The sequence below is a fragment of the Conger conger genome, chromosome 4 (genome assembly GCF_963514075.1).
Source record: "Conger conger chromosome 4, fConCon1.1, whole genome shotgun sequence".
Taxonomy (NCBI): domain Eukaryota; kingdom Metazoa; phylum Chordata; class Actinopteri; order Anguilliformes; family Congridae; genus Conger; species Conger conger.
In genome coordinates this window covers 58,780,943-58,799,489 of record NC_083763.1, presented here as the reverse complement: position 1 = coordinate 58,799,489, position 18,547 = coordinate 58,780,943, and the positions used below count along the sequence as shown (strand labels likewise).

Here is an 18,547-nt window from a genome sequence, read left to right as displayed (position 1 = left end):
TTTGAATCAATTCAGCCCGTGTCATTTACTAAAACAGCAAATGTCATTATCTATAGTGCAGGGATTACAAAGCTTTTTCAAGAACCTGACTCTCAAATCGATACTTTGGCTATCTTTATTCAATTAGTTCATTGGCTTCTTACAGCAGCAGTGCATGTCCATCCATATTTAAATCATAAACGTCATAATAATTTTATTATGTATTCATAGAAGTAATTTAATTATTGATTGTGTATGTTTGAATGTTCAATTATCACAGTAATCCCAGTAGGCATTGCTAAGAATGTGAACCAGATGGTTTATTTTATCAGGAAGCATTAAGTAAGTTTTTAATGAAATGTTCTGTATGAAATGTCAGTTTTCATGTATGTAATTGCTAGTAGAATTCCAAACTCATTAAATGCTAATAGATCCCAATATGTAATACCAGGAACCAATCAGGGACCTTTTCCAGCTGGATTACTGTAGTTATGAGTACTACTGTGTATTATTGAGTAAAACCCATATCGCCAACATCTGGAACATGGACTAAAGTTTGACTTTGGGCAGATATCCAGCTAACTCAGTAATCCAGCTTTGTGGAGGCGGCTTTGGTATTCAACACTTAGGGTTCGATTCTCATTTTCTATTAATTTTTTATTATTTCCCAATTAACAATGACATACCACTTGATGTAATTTTCACACACACGCCCACTCATCTGATAACCAAGGCAATGCATGCGCACCAATCAAAGGTCTGATTATATAAAATCGACCTTCTCTCCTCTGGCTTCTCTTACCATGTTCTATGTTCTTAGAACCTGAGGGTGCGTGACGTCTTCTCCAAGGTCGTCTAGGTTGTGCGTGGGAGGATAATTATCGCCGGTAATACATTCGCTGTAATTATGCTGCAGTATATTGTAAAAGGATTATGATTGTACCCTTGGAAGTCCCTATCAAATGTTTTTTTAATTAAATTCTGGGTAAAATGTTAATTACATAGTGTCTATGAAGCTCTTCAATGAATATTCATCATGAATATACTAATTGTAATTTTTATTCTGTGTAGCAGACATGGGCAGGCAAGAGTTAATTTGTGTTTCAACTACAGTATGTGCAGATTGCATAATCCTGACTGAACAACAGCCAAGGATACAATCAGCCAAAATTTCTGCTGACCTCAGAAACAATGAGAAAATGTATCCCTTAGGTGTCATTTATTTGGTGCAGGAGACCCTAATTCCTTTCTTTAAAAACATAATATGGACCTTTTCATGTCAAATAGAAATGCTCAGCAGAATTCTGCATGTGTGGCCTTTCTGCCTCACTGTTTCATGTAAAACAATTATTGTAATAATCTGGAACCTTCTGCAGCAGACAGGCATAGGAGAAGTTGTGTTATGACAGATAGATTGATAGATAGGAGGATGGATGGGCGGGCAGATGGGTGGATCATTATCGATAGTAATACAGAAGAAAGAATACAGACAAAACCTATTCATAGAGACACTGTGGGAGAAGAGAACACTAATGCTGTTGAGTTACTGCTGTACTCACATGCTGATCCATGGCAGGGTTAATCACCTATCAGCTCTGACCTGTAACTGTGTGGAACCACACTCAGTGCCACTGGTGTCTGTCAGTGAAACTGAGTGTTTAAGGTGCTATAGAGGTGCAGGGCAGACTGAGAATGGAGTGAGCATTCTTTGTTCCTTGCTTTATCTGATGTTGCAACCATTGTCTGCTAATCTCAGTTACTATGTTGTTACATACTTCTGACTAAGGGAGGTCAAAGGGCACTGGTGTGGAATATAAATTTGCTTCCCACAGAGCGATGGGACAGCAGAATGTGAGTGGGCCTACTACACAGTGCTGAAAGATTAGTTATAGTTAACAGCCTGGTCATGAGTACATGAGAGCCATTGGAGAGGTAAAAATAAAAAAAACCTCAGTGGCTGAGCAGCTATTTTCAGAGGACATTTTGCCTCAACATCAAGCAGCAGCCAAACACTTCACTTTGACAAGATGTCCTACATACCATCACAATCAGGAGAGAGCTAACAGAAAAAGCTTTCCGTGCATTGTGCTTTGTATGCGGTGGAATCGAGACCTCACTTATTACAGTGCAAAGTCACAATACAAGCTGGTGTGACACTGAGCATCTCAGCTCAACTGAAGAAGAAAATGAATCGTGACAATAGCTGCCAGTCTTGCTGAGGAACCCTAACTGGGGAAACTCCAGCACTTATTGATACTTCAGACAGTGCATAAAGTGCTTAAATTGTATTGAGGATATCTAGAGTATGCCCCTTACACCTGTAAGAACACTGGCCTTTAGATGTGAATTAGAAAATACCAAGGTCAAGCACCATCTTCAGGCCAACATTTACCACCTGTTCAGTATTGGCGCACTGAAAATTTTTAGTTCAGTACAGGAGTGTATGGGTGATTTGTGGAGAGAAAAACTGCTACCATTGCTGAGCCACTTACCTGAACCTAGAATTTAACACACATTTTCAAAAATAATTGTAACACTTTGACCCACTTCTAATTCCTCCTAATGTATATTCATAATATTTATTGTGGTTGGACAAAGAAGATACGTAAGATTAATGCATTTGAAACTGTTTCCTAGGAGGATGACACATGTCACACTGCAATCCTGGATGTGACCCGAAACAACCTCCCCCTTCCATTGCCTACATGGAAATAGGACATCCCTACATTCCTCTGACTTACCACAAATGATTAGTGAGTCTATTTACCAAAACAGTGACCATTATGGCACTTGCATTATGTGTTTGTATATTAAAACGGGAAGATAAAAAGGATTTACCGGTGTTACCAGGAAATAACACCAAATGAGTCAAGCTTCTGTTCTGCTGGCACGATTTCAGTACAGTACTTCATAGGCTAATCACACACAAGCAGCATTTTTCACACTTAAGAAAATGTCATATCCCCTATTTTTGTTCTCTTTGCTTGATTAGTAGTGTACCCACACTGAGCATCTCTGAACATTGCAAATAACAGTCCACAGCCACTGTAACGGAGTATCTCTGTATCAGTGTGCAGCATGAATACTGCGGTTTGTGCTCAGTGGTCAGTAGGGCAAGTGGCATTCTGAATAAATAATCAGCCAGCCTTAGTGTTAAACACACAATTTTCTTTTAACTCACAAATCTACATGTGAATTGTAATACAGTTGTGGAAATACTGGCAACAACTTACATAAAATACTTTTAATCTGTGAACTTGAAATACAGATACAACTCAAGCAAATGGTTCTGAAATTATGCAACTGTAATTATGTCTGTTTCATCTCCAAATAACTCGAGCCTATTGTAATAAAACAATGGTCATTTGTTGTATAGTTATGAAACATTCGACTCCTTCACAAAAAGAGACTCAAGGGAGGTCACAAATGCTGTTGCAATGGAAAATAAAATAGACATCATGTGTTTTCAGTCCAATAAATACTTATGAAACCTTCAGATCTTCTGCAAAACACATGGACGGTTATAAATCTAGAACTTAAAAGATGGTAACCAATTACTGATTAATCTGTATTCATAAACTATGGTTTCCATTCAGAATCGCGCTCGATGCTTAGGTTCGTCCTCATACATTTATTTGGCATTAAATCGCACGTGACTTGGCAATCATTCCCTGCAGTGTCATAACACTGGGAAATAAACGTGCTGTTCATAGCAGTCCAGAGTGTTTTAATCACTTGTTTTCACTTTATTTCACTTTTGCAAGGAAAAAAATTATTAGCAGCAAATGATTGGCTTTTGAAAAGCACACAAAAACTTTCGAGTTGGTGTCAGGCTTCCTCAAATGATGGACAAAATAAATATTGACGAACAACACATTGTCAGCAAATCATGCCTAAATATTAACCTGCAACGCATCGCTTGTCCTTGTATTATTTGAATTTCATCATAATGAAAACTACCCAAATAAACTGCTGGGAGTATCAGCCATGTAATATTTAATGCCATCACGAACGCACTCCGAGAAATATTTTAATTAACCAGAACAATATGAAATATATTACACCTTTGGTGCAAAATAAAATGCTAAAAAGCCACAGGTCAAGGAATGAACATGGATAAGGTACAGGATTGTCAGCAAAAAAGCAAAAACATTCAGGAGTTATAAAGAATACTTTTGCATTATATTTACCATATAATATCCATGTTGTCATTTTACATTAAAGCACTATAGTTACAATAAATAGTTGCAAGACATGTACTTTTCACGGGTGTGTCTCCTCCATCCTGCAACATTCCTCCCATCTTGGGCATGTACACCTTTTCCTCAGCGTAGCCTACTGCAACACATTTGACCACTTTCCACTTCTGAGATTTATATACGCAACTGAAAGAAATCGAGGAGAAGAAACTCCTCTAAGGCACGATTTCTCACGAATAACCCGACTCTATTCAATTCCAAGTTGGAAGAGTTGAAACTATTAAAAGCACTATATTTTTCAGCGGAAAAAAGTAGGTAGATTTTTTATTAACTCCTAACTCGTAGTATCAACATAATCAGGTTTTACGGGTTTTAAGGCCAGGTGTATACAGTATATGTCTATTACAAACAAATATTTGACCGGTGAGGTAGTCACAGTTCAGCTCACTTCGCCAAGGAAGGTTCTTCTGCTGTTCTGTCTCGGTAATAGATGAGAGATTGTGTTGATCGTGACCGGCTCGACACCAACCGTCGATCCTCTCCATAATTCTCCTCTTACAACCGATCTGAAAGACTTCCGAAATTCTTCGTTCTTCCACGTGTAGAGAAACGGATTCAATGCGAATAGGGCGCAGAAGACCATCCATGTAGCTGTACGAACTGCTATGGGCAATGTTACTGAAAGACCCACAAATAAAACCCAGAAGAGTGGTTCGGTAGTGAGCAGAAAGATACAACACACAGCCAACATGTAAACCCCAAGGCGCTTGTCCCTCCTTGGAAAGGAGTAGGGAAGATTGTTCACAATTTGAAAATTTAATATGCTAACTCTCTTCACGCTGATCTGCACTCTACGAAATATTTTAAAATAGCAATACAAGACAACCACAGTATGGACAAAAATGGTGAGTGCTAAGGTACCCGCCGCAAAAGGGTTAGACAGTACGGATCTTCTCGTGAAGGATGTTGCAACCTGTAGATCTAAGCATCTTTCGTTTGGGTAAAGAGGGGATGAGAGCCATGGCAGCAAACATCCGAGCGATATAAGCCACGAAGCGCATATCATCCACTCTGTGTGTCTTTTTTGATATAGCGACATGTATGTTGCAGGAACCTTTGTAATCAACACGTATCTGTTGACTGCAATGAGGGAGTGGGAGAGAAGAGAGACCGTGATTCCAAGAAACAGAACAGCTTCTTTAAAAGCGTGGTACCCGACCGCGGATGGTGCTCCAGTGGATATAAACACAGCCTCGTGAGGCATCCAAAACGCGCACACCAAAAGATCAGCAACGCAGCCGTTCACAATGAAAGCATTGCTGCAAGTCCTGAGTTTTTTAAAAGACAAGACCAGGTATATCACCAGAAGGTTTAACGTTGTCCCGAACAAACACATCAATGTGTAGATTGTAGTGAGGCAAATGTTCATGCTGTGTCCCATCCCGCATCCAGTCAGTGGCTCTGAATCGTTCCACATTCTTGAGGATAGGCTAGTGGCTTTGTGGATGAATCTGAGGTTTCGTTTAATATGACACTCGGAAAAAAATGAAATAGCCTAATCGAATCTGGTTCCGTTATAATAAAAAAAATAAGGCTACCGTAACTCTATATGCTTATTATGTTCTTGCGGCGGTGAGGAGGGATGCCTCTGAAAACGCGTTGTGTTCGTCGACGCCTCCAGTCAGTAGAGTAAGGCACCTACCCATCGCTACTATATGGTCGCATGATCATGAATAATTCAGAGGAAAACAAAGCAACCGCGATTAGTCATCTAGCATACACATTTATGAATACCAAATAAATATGCATGTATGTGAATAAAGACAAAACCACAAAATATATCGGCCTATTATTATAACTTGATAAAATATCATCAAATAGCTTACAAATGGACGAATACGGAATCTTTGAAGCGAGACTTTGAATTGGCATCCCCAAGGGGTATTAAAATCCCTGGTACTTTTTTAGCTTTCACAAAAAACGGTTTCAGTTTAAGGTTTTAGGATAAGTTAATCCAATTAGTCATATACACTCAGTGAGCACTTTGTTGGGTATTTATTGGACTTATGTTTTAGACTTATACGTCTTCCGCTGCTGAAGCAAATCCAATTAAGAGGTTTGACGCATTGTGTGTCTAGAGAGGCTGGTCACTGGATGTTTTTTATTTTTCGCACCATAATCTGCAAACTCTAGAGATTGTTGCGCGTGAAACTCTCAGGAGATCAGCAATTTCTGAGATACTCAAACCATCCTGTCTGGTACCAACAATCATTCCACGGTCAAAGTCACTTAGATCACATTTCTTCCCCATTCTGACCTTTGGCCTGAAAAACATCTGAACCTCTTGACCACATCCGCATGCTTTTATGCATTTAGTTGCTGCCACAGGATTGGCTGATGATACAGTACATTGTCATTAACAAGTTGGTGTATAGGTCTACCTAATAAAGTACTCACTGAGTGTATAGTCATATTACCATTTCCACTAAAAGGTGCTGGTTTCATGGCTGACAAGATTCAATGATTTTTCTAATTGTTCTTTTAGATGAAACCAAGTTCCAATGCCTATGATTTACTATTCTAACCGTGTAATCCAGACAATGGTGAAAAAAGTAATCAGTGATAATTACAGATATACAATTAATTAAGCAAACAAGTAAAACATACGATATGTGAGCGGATCCTTGTTAATAGCAGTTTATATAGTGGCACAGGAATAAAAACACAGTTTTGTCTGAAGCCACAATGCTGCAAACAGCCCATTACAACAAAAAGCTATTAGCATTTCAATCAGTGACACGATCAATTAATTTGGTTTTTCACAGTAGGTTTGGTTTAGCAAGAGCTCATTAACACCTACAAATGAATGCACAGAAGACAAAGAGCAGGAAACAAAAGATAGCCTAATCACTTCTTCCATCCAAGCCTACGGCGTGCCGTTTATGAAAAAGAGTCCTTTTCATGTTGCCTATATATTTTTTTATGTAATGTACACTCAATACCCACTTTATTAGGTAGACCTGTACACCAGCTTGTTAATGCCAATCATGTGGCAGCAAGTAAATGCATACAAGCATGGTCAAGAGGTTCAGACAAAATGTCAGAATGGAGAAGAAATGTCATTTAACTTTTGACCGTGGAATAATTGTTTGTGCCAGACCGCGTGGTTTGAGTATCTCAGGCAATGCTGATCCCCAGGGATTTTCATGCACAACAGTCACTAGAGTTTGCAGAGAATGGTGCGATAAACCAAAAACATCGAGTGAGCAGCAGTTCTGCAGGCAAAAATCACCATACATTACAACAGTGGTATGCAGAAGAGCATCTCTGAGCACTTCTCAAACTTCTCAAAAGTGGATAGGCTACAGGAGCAGAAGACAAATAAGTCTTAAGTCTAATAAATCCCTAATAAAGTGCTCACTGGGTAGACACCCAGTGTCTTTAGCTATGTAATGGAGAAAAGGCACATGGTCACATGGTAATCAAATGATATTATGGGTCATATGAGATATAAAATATGAGATTGTATACTAAATGCTGCTGTAAGAAGTGTCATGAAATTCTACTTAAAAAAGTGCTCACTTGCCAAATATCCCATTAACACACCAAACACATTGCACAATTTCACTAACCATTTATTATTCAAAAGTAGGCCTACTCCGCATTTATGAGTCTACTGAATAATAATAAAATATTTTGAGAACGCATTTAGATTCTCACCGATATAAAAATGGGATCAAGTCCTTCATTGGTCACGCCCTCGGGTGTGGAGTCTAAGAGTTTTCACTGTGCTCCTGAGAAATATTCACTCACTCATAATTTCTTACAATGCCTTCAAATACAGTCTACTACTTTGACTGGGCATCACACAAAACACTTCTTGGTTTAAAGCATCAACCTCTTTTGGTATAAAGTCTCAATAACTGATTCTTTGTTAATTGTAGCTTTGCCAATCTGTTCTGTAATTTCTTCGAATGCCATAGAAGCCTACAAAGAATACAGGGTTAGAAATGCAGTTTCATAAGCCTACATTCATAAACGTTCCTCAGTTTTCACTGTAAAGGCTTGCTGCAGGCCAGCTGTGTACTGAGCAAAAATTTTACTGTAGTTGTTCGCACAATGTCAATGCCTATCGTGAGCCACTCCTCGGCCAGTACTGGACAGTAGCCGGGCTCATCTTGTTCCAGAGAGCGTATCCAAAACATATTGTACATAGGAATGTTATCATCTACAAGTACTTTTGTACAAGTATGCATGAATGGACAAAAATGATATAACCTAAGTAAAAAATGAAATAAAGTTTTTTTTATTTTTTTTATTTTTATTTAAAAAAATTTATTTTATTCTTTTTTATTAAATAAAAACACTAAGTTAACAAATAGACATTCTATTAATGTTTCTCCAAGTCAGGCATGGTTTTCTTTAATTGAAAATGAGGTCTGCTGGACCCTTGCCATGAAAAGGATACACTTCACCTCTACCCAAATAGGTAAACCTGGATTTCCAAAATGCAGAGGTTCATGAAGTCCCCCCACACTTGATTTGCCACTCCACATTACACAATAAGGAACAGTTGTCTACAATGGTTTACAAGAGAACCATTAGTTGTACCACTTTCAAACGGTAGCCTATCCTGTGACCATACTCAATGAAAATCACTGAAAAATGTGTCCTCCAAGCTGGACTTAAGGGTTAAAGTCCCGTGTAATTATCAATTAAACCACAGACAGAATATTTAAAATGTGTTTTATTTCATTATTTCCTTTGCAATTTTCTTTACATTGTATTTTAAAATATACATACAGTAAATACATTAGTATCTTACTATACGTTTATATATATTGTATATGCTGTTATGGAGAAAAATACTGATCTACAGTAATGTGGTTATATTTTCTATACACACTGCTTGAAAAAATATACGCAATAGTATTATACAGCTATATTCTCTGTTTGAGGAGGTAGAATGCTTGCATCAAATAGATTCTCCCACTTTATAAACAGAAAAGCATTACATTGTTGGAATGTACAGTGTGCCACAAGGCGAGGGAAACTGATCCAGTACAGTACTGAACAAGTCTCAGTCCCCATGCTCTAAGGGACACATGAAAAGTTCATCAACAAAAAGAAAACAAGGCTAAGGTTTTGACATATTCAGGTACATAATGTTTTAGTTAAAAGAAGTTCTTAAAATGAAGATAAATCCCTGTACAGTTCCTGTTTCCTGATGGAGGTTACTCAGTTTCTGTTATCGGAGATAACTGATATCATAACCTTCAAAAGAAATTTGGAGCATATTACACAAAAACCATTTCCATTGTAACTCTACTGTAAACATTCCCTCCTGAGAGAGATAACATTAACTGATGCCACCAGGAACACCCTAACATCCAACCATATATAGTTCATTTTATTTATACATTCTCAAAGCACTCTTATGACAAACAAGTTAGAACCGAAACAGGTTTTGACATTAGGCATTTTCCATAATTTAATCAGAGATGGGGGATAAAAAAGCCCTCACTAACATAATTGGTCTTGTGTGCCAAAAATGTCTGGTCATAATCAAGGCAATATGTTGAAAGCATGTCACAGAATAGAACTATAAAAGCTGTGCTTTAAATCCAGCAGAAAACCACGCAGTCCTTTCACAGATTGCAATTACAATCATTTTGTGAAGATTTGAGTGCCAAATTGCGTTCAGAGCTAGTTCCACAGAAAGAGAGGGGGAGTGCAGTCTAGAGGGAGCTTGTGAATTGTAACTAAAACAGTGCTAATCATCACCCATTCCTGTGAAGCCCACAGACAAAACCCTCATTTCCCCCACCCCCTTATTGCTTTTAATAGTTTCATCACGTGTAGGGGAGTGAAAAGTAAAAATATAGAGCCAACATGAATACTTATGCATTTAGATGTGCATTCTCAATAGTCCTATTTGTTCCAGGGAATTATGAGTACATCTGCCCACTCACAGGCTGAGATCCCTTTTCAGACTGGAGGTAGAAGAACCCATGTGCCAGACCAGAGAGGTCCCACCCTGGCCCAGCTGGGTGCATGTTAGTCCCATACAGTCGGGTCACATAGAGAGAGGAATGCACTGACTACATCAGCAGTGCTGTCCTATGAAAAAGAGAGGGCATCTGTGGCAGAGCGAGAGGCAGCTCAACTCAGTGGGAGGAGAATGCAGAGGGAAAGAAACGGTGGTAAAATGGTACAGTGTTGGTATGCTACACAGCCACTATTGGCCTCTAACAGTGAGGAAGAGGATGTTCTTCCTCTCCGCTCCCCCGGGAGAGCGGCTGCAGGCTCTGCTCTGTGAAGGCAGGCAGCACTCGCACTCCCTCTCACAACATAACGCAGCCCCAAACACTTTCAGAAAACCCATTTTCACATCGTCGTCAAAGGCCGGGCTTTCCAAATTCACGACTGACAAGAAACAGGGTCTGGAGCAACCAGTTACCACCCCCTGCAACCTAAAAATCTTTATACACCAAACAGGATATGTGTCCAAGATAGCACACTTCAGAAACAAAGACTTTAAAAACGGTCTTTTAAAACCCTGAAATACAATTCATACATAAACACATTTACATATATATTTGTTATTCCCCAAGCTTAAAATATGTTATGTAGACGGTATAAAATCCAAGTCTAAAAATATCCTCTTTTTCAGTACAAGTGTGTGTGCTTACATAAGAAAGAACGTAAGAAATATACAAAGCAGGACAGCGGAGTTAACGGTTAACAGTAGTACATGGGAGGGTTGCAGCGCAGTGAAAAGGAGTGTTCGCACAACGCATGCCGCCCGACGCGGAGCAGGCCTTTCAACCAACAGCGCCGTAAACGCTGAAAAATTAAACGCTAATGCACCTATCCCCAAGAGCCAACCCAATCGATCATTTACCCATCAACACCCGAGGCTGAAAAAAAGCACAGTCCTTCCCATAGCCCTCGGAGGCCTGGAGCTGCCGTGCCCCGTCCAATCGGATTGCCCGCAGGTAGAGACATCAGCTGTGGAGGGTTGCCAGCGGCGACCCCGCCGGCCGTACGGGAAGGCTGTGCGCGCCCGGCAACTCCAGGCTCATTGGTTTCCCTTTTTCGCTGACGCGAGAAGCAGTGCGTGCTGGACTCCCGGGGGTGGTTGAGGGGCTTGGAGGGGGAGCTGGGGGCCACATCCAGGGCAGGCTTGGACAGCATCCGGGCCTGCTGCCGGGTCGCGTCACTGCAGAAACGTCCCTTTAGTATTGAACATATTCAGACTGAAGGGACTGCAAGGTGAGAGACAGAGGAGGCAGGGCGTTAACCGCAGGACTCAGTCACAAGGCAGAGCACAAGAGAACCCAGAGGAGAGGAGCGTGAGTGCCAAATCACCAGGAAAGCTTCAGTGGCACTGAACAAAATGATTGGGGAGAAGTACTACCTAAATTAGACGGGAAAATGGAAAGAGCATTGGATTTGCAGTTCTAGAAAACTACGCACTACAAGCAAGACGGATGAATGATCACACTGTACCGTATATGTCTATGTATTTGCATTCATATACAATTATACAATTCTGAAAGTTTGGGCAGCTGTTGTTCTGACCAGCCTTAATAGTCACGGCACTCAGTGCACACTGGAGGTTTATAGGTAGTGTTATAGGTAGTTTCTGTATTTAATGCCCAGTTAACCAACTGATGAATTGTATCCCCCCCACCTGTTGGGTAATTTATATTAATGCCACACCAGTTGTGAATGGCACCTAACGTAGACGGACGGGTGTTCCCAACAGAACATGGGGAAGTTAACGTCCGTTCAATGGTAGTTTTTCACCTAAGGAATGTGGTTTATGATTATGGTTGCTTATTGGCTATCCCAGACACTAAAACACTTTGATTGATGATAGAGAAGACTAAAAATACTGTAACTGGACAACTTCCCTGTGTTCGGAAGACCTGTTAGCTCACAATGTTCCGAACATCACCTGTACATTTTTGCACTTTTGCACAGTTATGCAGGCAAATCTCTATTAAATCTTTATTTGGTTAATCTTAACATTAATTAAAAACAGATACCGTCTATGTAAAACAATATGTGTACGTGCCTGAACAATTTTACAAGGAACACTGTTGGCACAGCTGTATAAGCCTGCCCGGTTAGTAATCTTGTTAGCAACAGCTTCCCCACCACACTGTCACAGGGGAGCACCATTACCTTATCACTGTCCGGAGACAGATTTTAGGAAAACAGAAATGATTAAGACTTTACACACACATAAAACCAAACCTGATCTGTAAGTGGTTTCTTATGTATACCTAAGGTTGCACTGTTGGGATCATGGTGACCCAACTTGGTGTTCGGAACATTGTGACCTAAGTTGGTGTTTGTCAAACCGTGAGCCTGTTAGACGGTTAGATTATGCCAGAAATGTTTGGTGTTGCATTTTTCAATCTTGCATATACAGTTTTGCACATTCAGTATCATATTGAGCTTCACATTTTCAGCCATTTGTTGGACAGTTTGTAGGTCTCTCATTTCTTCTCGCACTGGAGAGACAGACATGCATAAATGGACATAAAGTCCCAGGTTGTGAAGCCTGGTATTGGAGGAGATGGCTGGAGTGCGTGGGCCAGAACCACAGCTAAGGGCAGAACGCTGGGGGCAGAACGCTGGGGGCAGAACGCTGGGGGCAGAACGCTGGGGGCAGAACGCTGGGGGCAGAACGCTGGGGGATTAGCGGAACAGGCACCAATAGGTGGTGGACTGGGGCGTGTGGGGGCATTACTCTACTGATAAATGGGAAAGATGACACAGCCATCTGACCACGACTTTTCCGCACTCCACTAAAGCAGTTATACTTATACTTACATTTAAATAACACTCTTAATCCAGAGCAAATTATTACCGTTACATAACGCTTATTATCAACACTAATGGAGCTGTGATAGCAGCAGCAGTGTTAACAAATATAATCACCGTTAGCAACACTCTTATTATAATATTGGTTTGATCCCGTGTGCATGATCCTGGCAGTCGGGCTGTTTTTACACGTGCACGACGGGGACAGTACCGCCAGGCAGTACTCCCTCAAACACTCCGGGGGGCAGGCGCATAGCTCAAAACTCCTGCAATTAGACACACATTCCACAGAGAGCTGCTTCTACTCCTGGGATAGTTGGTCTTTCCAAAGTACAATCCAGGGCTGCGGTATAGAGCAGGAATGATCCTCCATTCAGACTCGAATTTACAGGTAAACTACTGGAGCACATAAACAGCCAGGTGTCCTGCCTCTTCAGTCCCAGGGTGTACTATGCTGATAACGAACAGGCCAAAAGCACATTTTTATACATGGAGGACTCCTCTGTAGCTCTGCCGGTTCACAGAAGAACTGGGCTGTTACACAGTCAATCGCCCGACACCTCACAAAGGCACTAGTAATGTACAATTCATTATAGAGGGTTGCGGGACTTGGCCTGCAACCAAAACCAACAGGCTCTGCTTGGAAAGTGTTTGTTATGGCTTCAGTTCAGTGTGAATAAAATAAAGCAGCAGAGTACTTTGGCCTTCCCAGCCAGTTGATGCTGATACATGCAGATCCAGAGCTGGAGAGATGTTTTCCCGTGAAGCACACTGGCACAGTGGACCAGAACGGGTCAGGTAACCAACATTCTCAGACCAGATCAGATCGAATGCAGATATTCTGGCCCTGAGCCAAAAAACGTTTTTTTTGATGCCGACTATAAAAACATACAAAAATGGACAATTATGAAAAAAGATACTGACAAAACTGAATGCGAGTCTGAACATGGTCTCGCTCTGAGAAGACACGGGAGAATCTCTAGGGTACTCGGGTGAAACTCTGTGGCTAACAGCAGCATTGGAAGGTATGTGTTAGTATGAGTGTTAAAGCCAGAACCCAGAATAATGTTTGCATTACAGTAAGAAACACGTGGAAGGCAAATGGCAGTAAACCAAATGATCTGCAAATGAAGACCCACTCAGTTCAGTTAAGAAAACATGCCAATTAGTTCTGGGTTGATCCCTTCATTTCACATTACTTTTCCAGGCTATTTTTGTGTGTGTGTGTGTAGGTAGGTTTCAGTATGTGTGTGTGCTTTAATGTCTTCCTTTTACACTTAAAAGTTAATGTTGAATATGATTATTGAGATTATAATATCAGAACGAGGGATTAAGAACACATGCAGAGGCCCTATTCCACCTAACGCACAGAATTAGCCTTTTTCCCGATGCTACTCAAAGGTAAATCAGTAGGTAAGAGGAATGCTGGTTGAGTTGAGTAATATAAACAGGTGAATCCTGTACTGGGACAGCATTCAGCCCAAGGCCCAGGGAGCAGTGCACTCACAGCCAGAGCAGAGCAGAGCAGAGGTTCAGCATTAAACACAAAGCAAACCCAGGGACAGGTTAGGAGCAGCACACACAGAAGGCTACAGTGAGACCATCCCTTTAGTACAAATAAACGAGGCAAAACCTTTTCCCATATAAGTGCAGAAGACGGCAGTTTTTAGAGAGGGTGAAAGTGGCAGGGAGGGACAGAAGATGGCGGTTTTTAGAGAGGCTGAAGGTGAGAGGGAGGAACAGAACATGGCGGTTTTTAGAGAGGCTGAAGGTGAGAGGGACAGAAGATGGCAGTTTTTAGAGAGGCTGAAGGTGAGAGGGAGGGACAGAAGATGGTGGTTTTTAGAGAGGCTGAAGGTGAGACGGACAGAAGATGGCGGTTTTTAGAGAGGCTGAAGGTGAGACGGACAGAAGATGGCGGTTTTTAGAGAGGCTGAAGGTGAGAGGGACAGAAGATGGCGGTTTTTACAGAGGCTGAAGGTGAGAGGGACAGAAGATGGCGGTTTTTAGAGAGGCTGAAGGTGAGAGGGACAGAAGATGGCGGTTTTTAGAGAGGCTGAAGGTCAGACGGACAGAAGATGGCGGTTTTTAGAGAGGCTGAAGGTGAGAGGGACAGAAGATGGCGGTTTTTAGAGAGGCTGAAGGTGAGACGGACAGAAGATGGCGGTTTTTAGAGAGGCTGAAGGTGAGAGGGAGGGACAGAAGATGGCGGTTTTTAGAGAGGCTGAAGGTGAGAGGGACAGAAGATGGCGGTTTTTAGAGAGGCTGAAGGTGAGAGGGAGGGACAAAAGATGGCGGTTTTTAGAGAGGCTGAAGGTGAGACGGACAGAAGATGGCGGTTTTTAGAGAGGCTGAAGGTGAGACGGACAGAAGATGGCGGTTTTTAGAGAGGCTGAAGGTGAGACGGACAGAAGATGGCGGTTTTTAGAGAGGCTGAAGGTGAGAGGGAGGGACAGAAGATGGCGGTTTTTAGAGAGGCTGAAGGTGAGAGGGACAGAAGATGGCGGTTTTTAGAGAGGCTGAAGGTGAGAGGGACAGAAGATGGCGGTTTTTAGAGAGGCTGAAGGTGAGAGGGAGGGACAAAAGATGGCGGTTTTTAGAGAGGCTGAAGGTGAGAGGGAGGAACAGAAGATGCTGCTGCAGCTCGGGGGGCACACTTACGGGAATGGAGCGGCTGAGGTAGCGGGTGGAGGGCGCGGTTAGCCCCGAGTACCCCGGGGGTCTGTAGTGGCCGAACTCGTCCGGGGCGAGTCTCCCCGGGCCGCCGTGGCTGAAGGCCACGCTTTTGTTGGACGTGCCGGGGACGGCGGGGCTGGCGGTGGCGGGAGCGTTGGAGGAGGGAGGGCTATACTGATTGTTGTTGACCTCATAGTGGTAATTTCGGGCGGGCGGGGCCAGCGGGCTGCCGTTAGCGTAGCCGAGGCCGAAGCCCGTCCGCGCCGGGGGCGGGGCGTTGGGAGGAGAGGAGGATGATGGGAAGGAGGGGGCGAGCGGCTTGCCTTTGCCCTTGGCGTCATCGTCCGCTGCGTACAGGTTGCCTAAAGAGCTGGCTAACCTGGAGTTTATGGAGAAGCTGAAGTGGGGACACAAACATGGAGGGACGGGTGGCGGGAGGGAGGGGTGGGGTCATTGAACACAGATGAGTGCACACGACACCGCAGAGACACGCTGAACACACACACACACACACGACACGGCAGAGACACGCTGAACACACACACACACACACACACACGACACCGCAGAGACACGCTGAACACACACACACACACACACGACACCGCAGAGACACGCTGAACACACACACACACACACACACACACACACACACACACACACACACACACACGCTGAACACACACACGCTGAACACACACACGCTGAACACACACACACACACACACACACACACACAGAGAGCAGGGTATGCCCACCCGCTTAGCTGGAGCAAACTGACTTCACTGCCAATGTGAAGGTGTGAATGTGTCATTATCTCAAAGTGGGCGTGAGGAGAGAATGTGACCTAGAACAGGGCACACAATTTGGCTATGCATCAATGCCTGCCAAAAGTCCTCCCGCTTAATCTGCGGCTGAATATCATCCATATTTTAACCTACTCTTGATCATGTTTCGAAACAGAATCCCAAAGCCTTGACCCTGTAAACCGTTAAACAAATGAGCAGGATTCATATGCAGGGCTGGTTCTGGATGTTCACTAACAAGCCTGTGACATATAAGGATTGTTATGAAATGTCACTGGCATCTGACTGGCTTCCTGAGCTTAGCCCGTTTTGCCTCTGCTGATGAGGAGAGCTGGGGGGTCCTCAGTGAGAACAGACTGGGGGTTCTGACTGCAGGGGAATGACCCACACTAAAGGCACACAGTGCTACTGCTGGCCATACAGTGAAGTCTCAGAGCTGGGGGGAAATTACACCAGCTCTGCCTGGCCCTACAGCCCAGCAGGGTCAGAGCAGGGGGAAATCACCAACAGGGAGGAACACCACCAGGGGACTGAGACTGGTGTGAGAGAGAGAGAAGGACAGGAGGAAATGGAGGGAAAGAGAGAGAAAAGGGTGGTTAGAAGAGAAACTCAGGCAGGAGACAAAAGAGAAGAGTCAGAGTCCGGGTTAAAAAGAAGATGGCGACAGCGTCAAAGATGCAGTCAGGTCCAGAATTATTATTAGAATGCGCTTTTTTATTTAATGATTCAATGGAATCAACCAAAGTCACGCAAAAATGTAGTTTCACAGGTTCCACAATTATTGGCACCCCTGGCTTAATACTTTGTGAAACCACCCCTGGCAAAGATGACAGCCATGAGCCTTTTTATATAATTTGTGATAATGTTAGAGGGCACACTTGGAGGGATTTTCAACTTTTGAAGATCATTGATATCCTTGGGCTTGGACTTATGGGCTGTCCCCTACAGTTCAAGCAAAAGGTTTTCAATGGGATTTAAGTCTGGAGACTGAGATGGCAAGAGCAGAGCATGACTGTTGCTTTCCCTTAACCTTTTTTCATGGATTTTCACGGACATTCATTATCCTGCGGGAAGATCCACTGATGACCAGGTCACAGTTCCCTAGCAGAGACAACCAGAGTTTGCATTGTGCCATTGATCTCAAATAGTATCCTTGGACCACTGGCAGCAAAATATCTTCAAAACACCAATGGCCAACCTACAATTTTAAAAGTTCAATTTTGGCCTCATCTGACCATAGCACTTTCTTCAGTCATAATTACAATGACATTTGGCAAACTCCAGATACGTTTTTCTGTTTATTGCGCTTAGTAAGTACTGTCTTCATTCCACTCTTCCATAGAGATTGCTAGTATGGAGATGGCCTCTTCCTGGCAAGTTTGCAACCATGTTCCTTTTTTATTATTGCCCTTACAGTGCGGAGTGCATTTATTTGGTACACATTCCTCTGTTTGATTTTAATGACAATAACTGTTATGGGTGCCAATAATTTTGACACCTATGATGGACACTAATTTTGGAGCTGACTGTAGCTAGATGGTGAAAGGATATAACACTTGAAGTGAGGAAGAGACATTTTTGGGAGGAGGAAAGGGTGGCATGCAGGGGAAGAGAGGGGGGCAGGAAGGGACAGAGGACGAGAAGCGAGTGACTCCTCACCTCTTGAGGTTGGAGCCGGAGGAGGAGGGGGGGTGGCCGATCCTCTTGGCGGTGGCGGAAGCGGAGGGGGGGACTTTGGAGGACTTGAGGGGGGAGATGGAGCCGGGGCCACTCACCACCGGATTCATCCTGCTGGAGGAGCACAGAGCAGCACCGGTGACCTCTGACCTCTAGCCCAGGACAAGCAGCTCTCTGTTTCTGACCTCTACCCATGAGCCACACTCAGCCCAGAAACTCTGTTTCTGACCTCTACCCATGAGCCACACACAGCCCAGAAACTCAGCAACCAATAGGCATTTCATGTGTCCCCATGTCCAGACTAGTTAGGTTATTGTGTCATTTGGACGATATTTTAATATTTTGTGCACAAATCAGGGACAGTTCTGTATC

General features: G+C 42.8%; 2 protein-coding genes across 5 annotated transcripts in view; both read right to left on the bottom strand.

The window, feature by feature from the left end:
• Positions 1 to 3,208: 3,208 nt before the first annotated feature.
• gpr88 (G protein-coupled receptor 88) lies at positions 3,209 to 5,845 on the bottom strand. Its single transcript, XM_061240626.1, has one exon. The coding sequence runs from the start codon at positions 5,653 to 5,655 to the stop codon at positions 4,618 to 4,620; it is 1,038 nt and encodes a 345-aa protein (XP_061096610.1). The 5' UTR covers positions 5,656 to 5,845; the 3' UTR covers positions 3,209 to 4,617.
• A 3,062-nt stretch (positions 5,846 to 8,907) lies between these two features.
• Positions 8,908 to 18,547, bottom strand: part of cdc14ab (cell division cycle 14Ab) — a 48,083-nt gene continuing 38,443 nt past the window's right edge. The window contains exons 14-16 of one of the 4 annotated variants that reach the window (XM_061238491.1): positions 18,158 to 18,289; positions 15,678 to 16,089; positions 8,908 to 11,446 (exon numbers count right to left, since the gene is read on the bottom strand). In XM_061238491.1, coding sequence (XP_061094475.1) covers positions 11,417 to 11,446; positions 15,678 to 16,089; positions 18,158 to 18,289 — 574 coding nt within the window. In that variant the 3' untranslated portion in view covers positions 8,908 to 11,416. Of the gene's footprint in view, positions 11,447 to 15,677; positions 16,090 to 16,135; positions 17,035 to 18,157; positions 18,290 to 18,547 lie in introns of those variants that run through there. The other 3 variants (XM_061238492.1, XM_061238495.1, XM_061238493.1) reach the window with 3 other exon arrangements.